Source organism: Phyllostomus hastatus, unplaced genomic scaffold (genome assembly GCF_019186645.2).
Source record: "Phyllostomus hastatus isolate PE091 unplaced genomic scaffold, TTU_PhHast_1.1 phas_contig_40, whole genome shotgun sequence".
Classification (NCBI taxonomy): Eukaryota; Metazoa; Chordata; class Mammalia; order Chiroptera; family Phyllostomidae; genus Phyllostomus; species Phyllostomus hastatus.
This window is the reverse complement of record NW_025333872.1, coordinates 76,163,600-76,176,025: the sequence shown is the minus strand read 5'-3', so window position 1 is coordinate 76,176,025 and position 12,426 is coordinate 76,163,600. Positions and strand designations below refer to the sequence as shown.

The following is a 12,426-nucleotide window of genomic DNA, read 5'->3' as shown; positions in this document are numbered from 1 at the left end:
TCAGCAATTTATTCAATGACTTTTTTAAAATTAGGGTAAAAACAAGTGAACTATTAATTTCCAGATTTGCTTTAAAAATATGTTGCTTTGGAATGTACTTGTCTTTTTAATATTTTAGCTTTTATTTCTCTATTTTTCATTTTTGCATTTATATTTTACTTTCATTAAACACTTTTGAATTTTATTGTTGTTCAGGTGCGATTTTCTGCTTTTCCCTCCCACCCCCCCCCCCGCCCCCGGCATCCCTCCCTCCCTCCCATGATTCCACCCCGCCCTTGTTTTTGTCCATGTGTCCTTTATAATTGTTCCTGAAAACCCTTCACACTTTTCCCCCCATTATCCCCTCCCACCTCCCCTCTGATTACTGTCCGTTTGTTCTTAATTTCAATGTCTCTGGTTATATTTTGCTTGCTTGTTTGTTTTGTTGATTAGGTTCCAGTTAAAGATGAGATCATATGGTATTTGTCTTTCACCACCTGGTTTATTCACTTAATATTATGTTAAGTGGAATGTACTTATTAAGGAGTAAGATGAAATATTATCGAGGTGGCTGATTATTTTACCAGTGAACAGTAAAATGTAATCAATGCCAAATGACCTGACCAGGAATGTCCAACAGGAAAGTATTTGGAGGACTAAATGGAACTGTCTTCACGGTCTCTCACATGTGGCCCGCGGCCGTGTGGCTCACTGTGTCTGTGGCACGTATGCAAACATTCTTCGACCTACACGCCTGGTGAGGAGGGACCTGCCATCCCAGCTAAAAAGGCCTCAGTCACTATCTCATTTTAGTCAACTGACTCAAATGTCAATTCTAGTTCCTTAAACATGCTAATATAGTTCCAAATCTGTGACTATACCAATATAAACAAAATGAGAGACAGAACAAGCTTTTAATATTTTTATTACATCACTAATTTTTTTTTCTGCAGCTAGTACACAATGACTAAAAAAGAATTTCTAATTGGAGTCAAAAACAAGAGGAAAAATTTAAAAAATGATCATATATGGAGGATTTGGGAGGTGGTACAAATTATATAAGTGTTCATATTAAGAAATGCAGTATCAGTAGGGGAGAGATATTTTAGGGGTGGACAAAAAAATCCTCAATGATAAAAGGGACTTAGAAAAGGGCTAACTCAACTTTCAATGGACTCCAACCAGCATTGACTACTTCAGAAATTCTGACAAGAAAATAGTGGTTTTGGTCATGAACTTTTGCAATCACTGAAGTAGACGGTACACACGTGACTGCTGGCATGATGACCGGCTCGGAGGTTGTTTTGTTGGAACAGGTTTACTGCCAATTTTACGCAACTTAAACTTAAGTATTTGAGTTGGGTATGGGTCATATATCCTGAAGTACATTCAACATTTTTCATCATGTTTCTGTTCTGATGGAATGGTGTGAGTAGAGGATTGCTGTTTAAAACCATCGTCATGACTGTACCATTCTAGTCTGAAGCCCAGGAGCCTCATTCAAAGAATTCGTTCTCATATAACATGTCTCCTGTGTGGCTGCTTACCTGGCATCTGGTAAGAATAAGGTGTCTGGCCCGGCTGTGGGGTGGAGAACCCTGGGCTGTAACTGAGGCACCCGCTCTGTAATGGAGACTGAGTTTGTGGAAGTCCACTCTCTGTCTTGATGCCTGGCAACATCACACCCAAGTCTGTTTGGAAAATGCATTCAATCACTAAATGATCTCACTCCTGAGTTGCATCTCATTAGTAGAACACACAACTACTAGCCAGCAGGATTACCTGCTTATAACCAAAGGAGAGGAGAGAAGGTGTGAAAGAAATACCGTAAGCGGGCAGGCTGTAGGGCTGTCCGGTCTGTGAGTACGCTGTGTAGACCGCCGGCTGCTGCATTCCCGAATACTGAGTCTGGCCTGCATAGGCAGACATTGTTTGAGCTGCTGGTGTAGAAAGAATGTGTGGATAGGGCCTAAATATCAGAAAAATAGCATTACTGTGGCAACAAAGACTGCATATTAATTCAGACAGCTTAGATTCAGTGAAACCTTATAATAGCCAGGAAGTAATCTTCTTCTTTATCCACAATATAATTTTAACAATACAGGAAAGGATGTGAGTCAATGTCAGGAGCCTGGACTCTGCTACAGATCAGTCGAGTGACCTTGGACAAATAATTTAACCCCCCTAAGTCTCTATCTCCCTGTAAAATGAGAAATTCAGTTTAGATATTATATCTAAAGTGTTTTCTAGGTTTATAGTTCTCGTTTACACCAGACATAGCATTCTAATTAATATGTACATAAGGAAAATGGAACTCAGGCCAATTAATTAAAATGCTGGTAAGCATATTTCCAGTTAATGTGTATGACCTAATGCTATGCAATGACTACAAAAGTCTTTAAAAACCCTACCAATTGTTTTTACCAAACTAAAAAAGTCTTAAAAAGCAAAGGTAGGCAGCTTCCTGAAATGAAATGGAATGCCATTTCTTTTACCATGCCACATTTTAGATAATGTTCCCACATGGATATCCAATCCACTGCTTGTTCTTAAGGACAGGCACTTTAGCTGCTACAGAAAATAACATTTAAATGTGTATAAATCAGGGATCCAAACTCTTGATCCATCTGGGTGATTGCCACCAAATTACGGTATACAACCAATAGAATTAAACTTGAAAAGTCTACAACTGTCCTCAATAAGTTGACTACATTAGTTATAAAAATAACAAAGTATCATCTTCAAAAATATGTTTATTAGGACTAGAAATCCAATAAAATACTATAATGATGAAACAAATTACAAAGTGATGTTTGAATAAAATGTAATCCTTTTAGATTTGTTTAAAATGAGTCAGCATTTTAGAATTTTCACTTAAAAAATCAGTATGTTCTGTTTTGAACTTGATGCCTTCCTCAATTTATAAATATCCAAAATTAAACAAATTGTCCAGATAAAAGTGAGTGTATCTGTATTTCTAGAATTGTACAGGATATGTATATATCCAACTAATCAAACCAAGTATCTACCTATAACACATTTACATACATAAATGTATATCAACTTAAAGATGTTACATTGTGTGAATACAGAGTAATAAAGATAATTCCGGAAACGTTTTCTAGCATATCTAAAAGAATCTACTGACCACTTACTTGGAAGGATAGAGCTGTGAGGAATATTGATGTGCTGATCTGGGACTGTAGCCACTACTTGTTATTACTGTAAAAAAAAAACACAAAAAGTGCAAAAAAGTTGCTTCATAAATATATTTCACTAGAGAATACAAAACCAATTTTTAAAAATTACCATGTTAAAAGAGTTTCTAAAAATTCACTGATTTTCAAAAGAATTCATTTTCTAAACAGAAACAGATGCCCAAATATTTTATTCTAATTGAACCACTTCAAGTTCAATCTATGAGCATGAAATAAATTTTTAAAAACCATTCCTCTCCCCCACTCTTCCATTTTCTCAAATTAGTAGCATCTTCTTATGTATTAATATGCTATGAATAAATGTTTTTGATTAGTCTTTCATGATATAAAGATAAATTTTTTAAATTAGCAAACTGTATGTTTTAAATTCCAATTACGATGGCAATGTATTGCCCTCCCCCATATTTATTCTAATAGAATGAAAAAAATTAAGAAAAATGTGACATTCCAACCTTCATATTCAAATTGGCAAATGCTATCATTTTCCATTTTCTTCCTTTTAACAATCAGATGAGTAATTAAAATTGCAGAGCTCAAAATATTCTAGTAATAATTGAAAGCATGGGTGATGACGCACCCCCTTAAAAAAACATAACTGCAAAATGCATTAGCAGTCTTATTTACAAAAATATTTTGAACTATCAGAGATAGAACTTTGTTGAGAAGAGCATAGAGGTGAAAGTTGGGTCCTATTAATATTTCATCCAAACATGCAGCCCCAAACTATATCCAAAAGTTTGGAAGTTACTCTTTCCTCTAACCATCTGCCTTCACTAAGACGGATGTACCGCAAATACACGGGTTCTAAAGTGTTGATGCGGTCCTCTCAGAGCCAGTCCATACGGGGCAAGCACACAGAGTGTCTTTATTAGGCCATCTGCTGTTCATTCACTTTTCAAAAAGATTAAAGTAGTACACAATGCAGTGCTGGAGTTAGTTTAGTCTAATCAATCATAATTATACTTCAAAGTACTATGTCCTTTCTAAGTTGTTCATAATAATTCCGGAGCTAAACTTTTAGAATTGTAAAAGTGACAAATAGGTTTAGTTTGCTAACTATTTTATGAAACATGAGATTTTTCTATATCAAAATGCTATTAAGTATCCTTGTGACCTATTGCTTCATAAACAGGTAGAATTTAATGTATTTAAAATGCTATTTGACCTGTAAACCCTTAGTGTGAAAGTATATTATAGTTTTCATAGCAACAGTTCAGAAAGTATGTTTTCAAGAATATTATGAATTAATTTTGAAAATCATTAAATGTGACTAAAGTGTTATATTTTAAATATTTTCAGCATCCATTAGTTAAGTGAACTTGCTATATATACTTGAAAATTGACCAGTGAACCATTTATTTTCTACTTATTTATTAAAAACTTAAAGAATGTTTACAACTTTCAAATCAACTCAATGAGAAAAGACTGGTTTTTACCACAGGCACTAAATGTACATCATATAACGTCAATAGTGTTATTCCACAGGAGATTCAGCCTGGTTCACTAATATTACAATAGTGAATACTCTATCCAAAATATACTTTTATAAGGCTTAATTCTACGTTTTTTTTCTTATTTATAAAACTTTGGCACACTCAAGGCTTGGACTGAACTAATTAGTGATTTTCAAGATCTTAAAAACACAAGGCTTTTTAAAGACACATCAAATAATGAAAAGACACATTCACTATAGCAGCTTTTATTAAATAAGCTAAAGAGCAAAATTATTTCAGAAAAATCCATATATGTAAGCACAAATCTGAATTTATAGACTGCTTCTTTACCCTAGTGGATGAATCTAGAAATCATTCCACTAATGCACCCATAACAGTGTGAAGGCTCAACCTTTAAATTTTCATATTAATGTCTATATATTCATTTTCTAAATGGAATATAAAACCTTTGGCTCAGCAAACTAGAATGTTCACATAAAACTTGGAGAGCTTATGCTTAACTGAAGTTTTTACATTTTATTCTCACATAAATCTGCACATAACTGATAACAAAATTTAACTAAAGTGAGTTGAGATTATGCTGAAGAAGGTAAAGAGAATTGCTACCCAGGCAGCCTAATCTCCAATATGATTTCTGGAAAACCATAAAGACCTTCTTTTTATTCCCCATTGTCCTTTAGTTAATCTAGAGACATTACCCAAAGCACTGAACTCATTATACTCCATGGTTTCTGCCTATAAAACTAAGCAAAATTGCTTGTCTTCAAAATTTCCTAAAAATTAATTAAAACAATTTTTTAAGAAAACAATCAGATTCTCAGAGGGTGATATCAAGCAGTTTTAATGTTTTATTCTTATTATTGTGGCCCTTTAGATTAGTGACCCTCAATGAGGTGGGGGTGGAGGTGGGGTTGAGGAATAAGGAGGAATTTTGCTTTCTGGGAGACGTTTAAAATGCCTGGAGACATTTTTCCTTGTCGTAAGTGGAGGATGCTACTGTCCTCTTGGGATAGACAATAGGGATGCTGCTGAACACGTTACAATGCAGAGGACAACTACCCCACGATAGGAAATATGCCAATTTTTAAATAGTGCTGCTATCGAGAATTGCTGACCTAAATCATTGTTGTCCTAAAGAGCTTGGTCTGTAGTACTGGAAATATTCTATGCCTGAGTTGTCCAACAGGAAAGCCATTAAAAAAACACATGCAGCTATTAAACACATGAAATGTGACTAAGTGTGACTCGAAATTTTTTTTACTTGTACCAAATATTAATTAATTTAGACTTAAATAGCCACATATGGTTAGCAGCTACTTGATTGGACAATACAATCCTAGATAATTCTTTAAAGAAAATAAAGAAACTATTTGTGGAAAATCATGAGTGAATTTCAGATAGGATGACTGTACACAAATATTTCTTTTCCCATCTTTACATTTTCCATATTACAGGAAGGACTGCTGAACAGACCAGAATACTGTTCTAGACGATTTATACCAGTGCCCACCTGTGAAGCTTTGATTGCATGGCCTCAGCCACCTTTAACTTCTCAGTGCCTCAGTAGTCTTGCCTTTAAAATGAATCAGAGCTCTCTAAAATTCCTCTGGAGCTCACATTCTATAATTATGTCATTTAGCTTTCAATTAACTTGTGATATACTATTTATGTTAGCGATTACTTATTAATTCCATTCCTTTCCTTAGAAATATATTCATATGCATTTACTTTGTTGAAAGTTTACATGGGTTATGGTAAGTAATAAAGAATGCAGGAGTTAGTTGGTACCTATTTATCTCTTGGGAGGAAAGTGAATTGCCAGAAAAAATGTAGATTAGCGCATCTGGGGAGTGTATGAAGCATTACGTCTTTCTGTTTGAAGTACTAATATTTATGTGACTACATGAAAGGTGCTCCCGATCAGTGTGAGCTCATGGGATGGGATGATCTGTACCTATAAAAATCCAATATCTGCTATAGTGACATGATCCTCAAGGACATGCCTCAACTCTGTTTTCAACTGGTGAATGTTTTATTGTATTACCTCAACTCTTCACACGAAGCTCACCCACCAAAAATCCTTGACCACGAGAAGGTAGACAAATGCAAAATCAAATAGAATAACAGAACTAAGATTTAATTACCTACCACAAATACTTCCCTAAGTTTAATGTTTATCTTTATACTTTATACATTCCTCCTCATATTAAAAGAAAAAAAAAGGAATCCTCTCACCAGATAATAAACCAGACAAAATATTGTAACTTTAAGTCAACATAATGCGTGCCCTCTGCGCCCACCTGGGAGTTATCAGGTATTTGTATTTGAGAAGGATTGATGTTAAAGACACACTATTGTTCTCTCTGAAGCATTTGAGTGAAAGTAGCACTCTCAGGGTCAGGGTCCTAATGCAACCAGCATGTGCTCCCCTGCAGCCTCTTAACCTTTAAAACTTGTCACTCAGCTGCTTACACAGGAGGACTTTTTTAAACCCAGGGAGGAAACAAGGTTATTTAGAGGGAATCGAATGGATAGTTCATCTCAAATATAGGGAATAAGGCAGTTTTTGTGTCACTTAAGTGAGGAAGTTGACGGAATAAAGTCAGCTATTACAACCTAATTATTAAATTCAGCACTGTGTAAAACAAAGGAAGCCAGCTCTGCTTATTTCTAATAAAAAAGGTCAGGGGGATTGTTTTGCTCTCAACTAAAAAAAATTTAACACTATGATTTCAAATATAATTTCTAAAAATACATAGTTGTATGACAATCAATTCTCAAAAAAGTAAATTTATTGCTAAATGTATAAAACCCCAAGTTCTAATAGCTTTGGTGTTTCTGCTGCTCACTCACTAGGAGAATTATGTGTACGTAACAACACACGAGCTTAAGGCTTTACCTGACCCAGTAAAAGTGTCAAGCGCTCCATCTCCAGTCGTGGTTGTGGTTTCACTGCTGTTCAAAGGCTCTGTTTTGACTGCAAGGAGAGACACTATGTAGAAGAATAAGTACATGTGAGTTTTATTTCTAAATTGATATCAAAGATGCTGACTGTTCTACTAGTGGATTTTTCTAGCTACCATGGGCATGCAAGAGAGAACTTGAGAAGTCGATGAAGAGAACTGTGTTAATTTAGCTTTTAAATGGACATGCATTTGTAGAGAATTTAATCTAAAAATCCCCTGGCTAAGCTAGCTCTCTTGAATCCGATTTTTAAAGGCAGCCAACCTTCAAAAGTTGAAACAGCACTATACACTTTGCTTTTTTAACCCACCTAAAGCATACTCTGATATTATAGTCAAAAGACAAAAAAAAAAAAAAGGAACCATCAGTCAGTCTTTAGGACTTTTGATACAAAACATGACAAAGAGATGTACTAGCTTATAGTTTATTCTTCTTCAAGCAGATATTTTTTTTTAAAAAAAGATTGCACTAGAGTACAATGGGGGCATATTAAAATACAGAAACCAGGGGCATATTTATGTGTTGGGTGAAAAATTAGGCACTCAATAAATTTTTTGCTTTTAAGAGAGACTAAAGAACTATATATAAGGTGTTGGGCTTTTTATTTTAATGGCGTAATGATTTTTAGTGAGTCAGAGAGAATCCTAGAATAAGAGATGATTCTTCGGCAATAAGTATATCTTTTGGAAACTTGTTAATATGTTGCTCCTACTTTGAGGCGGTGCATTTTGGGAAAATCCTCACTTGGCAGCAGTGCGGCCTGGCACCCGATGCTGCGCTTATTCAATGTGCGTGGGCGGGGAGGGGGAGCATAGAACAGCCTCTGCTCATTTTGTCACACCATATTTTCCCCTTGTGGGCACAGCTCTGCTACACATATCCCAGCAGCAAGGGAATACACTGAATTATTTTCTACTTAACACCTCTTCTGTTTCCCGGAATGATACAGTTAAGTCACTCAGAAGCAAGCAGAAACTCTAAGAAGAAAGCTGAAGACTAGCCAACCGGGAACAAATACGATGAAAAGAGCGATGGGCCAGAGCGGTCCCACCAACCCGAACAAGTCAGCAATGTTACTCTGTTAGAAAAGCAGTGAATTAGTGGAGAAACGTGCGGTGATGATTACGCTCTCTTCCCACATGAACACAATTTTCTGGACCTTCCCTTTGGGAGCTCTGGGGTTAATTTAGTTCTCAAGATTCAGTAATGTCATGAAGGTTTGCTGGAAGGTTCCAAGAACTCTAACAGGTTGGAAAGATGGAATAAAGAAACTTGGATTTCTTCTCCTAGCAAAAGGGAAGTTTAAGGTTGGCCCCCTTTTCAACAGCAGCAATACTCTGAGAAGCAGTGTCTACTTATTTGTATAATGATAAATAATAAATTGTGGTTACTACTTTTTAGTAGTAATTTGTAGAGCAGTCCATACTATGCTTATAGCTGATCACTAATTAAACATACCACTCCAAACTTACTACTATGTAATTATTTATGGAGTGCTTAATATGTACTAGATTATTTCTATTTCACTAATCCTTAAAACAACCTTGATCGATGTGAACCACTGTATCTATTTTATACACGAGGAGAACATTTGTGTGGGCTGAGTGACTTTCCCACTGCAGGAGACGAGAGAGCTAAGGTCAGACGCAGGTCCTGAGCTCTAAATCCAGGGTCTATCCGCTGCTGTAACGGGCAGTCTTCAGGAAGGAAAATGGCTGATGCTCACGACAGTGGCTGTTTACAATGGCTCAGAAAGTGATCAGAATGGGGTTATTTTTTAGACGAAGTAATTAGGCACACTTTGTTAATAATGAAAACTGCAAACCTGGGAATAGGCTAATAAAGTATGTTTTCCATTTTTCCCTCATGAAATATTTAAAAAGACAAAAAGAAGTAGCAAGTTGGAAAGCAGATAATACCAGCACACACTTAAAAGGTACTTAATACACTCCAGGTGCCCCTGCTGTGCTTTATAAACATTAACTCATTTGCTCCTCATGACAATCATATGAGGTAGGTAATACTATCATCTTCATTTTTCAGATGCAGAAACAAGGAGGCACAAAGAGGTTAAATAACTTGCCTATAGCCACAGAGCTTGTAAGCACTAGAATTTGAGACCAGGTGGTGCAGTTTCAGAATCTAAACTCCAGACCACACTGCCTTTGCAGGCAGCACTCACTAACCACGGGTTCCTCTCATCTGTATCTGTATCTGTATAAAGATGACCCAGAGTGCGATCTAGGTGGGCATAAAGGTTCTCTGGGATGCAGTGTCCCCATTTCACTCCTGACATTTATGACAGAAAGACACAGTTCAAAGCCTTCAGCAAACCAAGACCAGAGAAAGATTCTCAGAACTTTCGAATTCTAATTGTGGCCAAATTCCTACTTAAACTTATCTAAATCTATGAACACAATTGTAAAATACATTTAGTTATGCCAATAGAAATATATAGGTCACTTGTGCATTGGCGGGAGGGGAGCGGAATGAGACCTGTGCCTGAAAAAAGTCTAGAAGCCAGACGTAAAGATTAGTTTTGTTATATACTTTGAATAGCAACTTTGAGACTTGATTTCAGAAATACAGTCTTGTGTTGATTATAATCTCCTCAATTTGAAAGTTTCAGGTGGTCAACAAACAGAAAGTAAGAAGAAGAGTGAGAGTTCCTGTTTGTATTCATTATACTGGAAACATCTCATTAAAACTTTAAAGGTCTGCATTTAGTCAAAGACAAAGAAAATTTGCTTTACTCAGAAAAGTCATCCCTAGAAAATATATGAAGAAAAGCATAAATATCGAGATGTGTTCAGTGTACTAAAAGGCATGGATTTTAAAGTGATAATTCAGCAAATGAAAAATTCAACATTTGGAGAAAAAAGCTACACATTAATGCAACTTTATTTTTCATATGCAGGTAAAAGTAAAACAAGAGGGAATGGGGAAATCAATTATGCTGCTACTGAAAATAAATTGTTTTCACATTAGGTGAGCATCAACAAACATTTCTTGAACCGCAGGTAAGATGCAAAGTTATTTTGGTCTGATTATATAAAGAGAGAAGAATATTTGGTAATAATAATTTGTTTTCTTCAGGAACAGAAATGCAGGTAGAAAATTAATATGGGCATTATTCATATGATTGGTTGAATTATTAAAAAGGTGTTAAAATACAAAAAAAGTATCTTACTATTTATAAAACAAGTAACTAATATAAAGTAAAAATTATAATTAAAACTTGAAAAGTGGAAGTTAATTTCATCAAAGGTCTAAATATACTTGAAATGTATTACAATTGTCTTTTGTCTTGCTGTTGTTTCCTACTTTAAGTTAGATTTATTATATGTTTTTCTAAGGGCAGGAGGTTTTTTAAAATTAGGTGCAAAGCACTATTGGAAAGATGTTCATCAATTTTATGCACGTTACTATTTTCTAAAACTTGTAAAAATCCTCATTCCAAATGGTTACCAGTATATATTTATGCCATGTTCCAATGAATTTTTGTAACTGTATTTTATTTTTCTTAATATTACACAGAAGTTAAATGGGACATTAAACTTATTTTGAGAGCTGTGTTGGATATCATTACATGCTATAAAATGGTAAAAATAACCTTCTATAGGAGAACAGTGTCATATTTTCAACAAAATTCAAACTTACAAACAAATGTTTTGATTTCAAAAGCAGCAATTTTATTATAATGTCCTAGGTTAATGAGTTCTGTAGTTTTCTAAATGCTCAAAATAAGGGTTCATTTCCATAAAAGTAAAATTAAAAAACTATATACAGCCCTTTGTACAGAAGCATTACTTCAAGAAATACATAAATTCTTTGGTCCCTCTCTCGACTGGTAATCCTATTGCCATTTGGATGTTTCTATCTGAGCCTAATAGTTTTTTAAAGGGTCAAATTAATATATTAGATTTTTTAACTTTTAAAAATAATCTACAGATTAAATCAAGATTGTATTTAAAGCAACGATTATTGTCAGGTGCCAGCTATGGTTGCTAAATCACTGACTTCCTCTCTCCACGTCCCAACCTCCATCCATATCCTCATACGAATATTTTCAGAGCAAATTTAATCTTGTCCCTTCAGTTTATCTTTAGAACTCAGGTATAACATTATTGTGTACAGTTTTTGGAGAAAGTCTGTTTTATTATTGTAACAATGTTCATGTGCATTTGCTGCAATAGCCGGCTTAACCCTTGAAAAAGGGGACCCAAGTGATTTACATTTTATATTTTATATTCAGAAATCTGCCTTTAAACTGGTGCCCACTTCAAAGAGTATATATATGTAATTCCAAATACACTCCTTTCTGAACCATAAAATTAAACATAGCAAATTTTTACAGTATAGTTTTTACAAAGAATTTCAGAAGGAGCTAGATCAGGAAGGATACAATTTACACCACTGCAGGGGAACAGTAAGTATTGCCTGTCAATTTTAATAGTCACTACAGGCTGTGATTTATGTTTATCTAAATCAATATATTCACTCAGACACCTATGAGCTCCAAGTATCTTTCATTCCTAAATACCCATAAAATACTTAATTTTGTAAAATATTTTGATGAAGCAATTTATGGCTCTCATTCCAGAAAGCAAATCTCAAAAGTATAGAGCCAGAACAGCAAGTGGCTCTATGGCACATGTATATAACATTCAGAAACAAATTCACCACGTGTGAGTCAATCATTGATACAGTAAATATTCTGGAAGATTATTTCCCATGATATATAGATTTTAAATACAAGGATGGGCAAAAGTAGGTTTATAATTGTGAGGATGCACAGAGTTTATTCTTAT

General features: G+C 34.9%; 1 protein-coding gene across 8 annotated transcripts in view; it reads right to left on the bottom strand.

Moving 5' to 3' along the window:
• The window catches only part of EYA4 (EYA transcriptional coactivator and phosphatase 4), a 256,090-nt gene that overhangs the window by 40,739 nt on the left and 202,925 nt on the right, over positions 1-12,426 (bottom strand). For 7 of the 8 annotated variants that reach the window (XM_045843080.1, XM_045843079.1, XM_045843082.1 and 4 more), the window contains 4 exons: positions 7,551-7,643; positions 3,135-3,201; positions 1,806-1,948; positions 1,527-1,670 (listed from right to left, as the gene is read on the bottom strand). In XM_045843080.1, coding sequence (XP_045699036.1) covers positions 1,527-1,670; positions 1,806-1,948; positions 3,135-3,201; positions 7,551-7,643 — 447 coding nt within the window. The remainder of the gene's footprint in view (positions 1-1,526; positions 1,671-1,805; positions 1,949-3,134; positions 3,202-7,550; positions 7,644-12,426) is intronic. The other variant, XM_045843085.1, reaches the window with a different exon arrangement.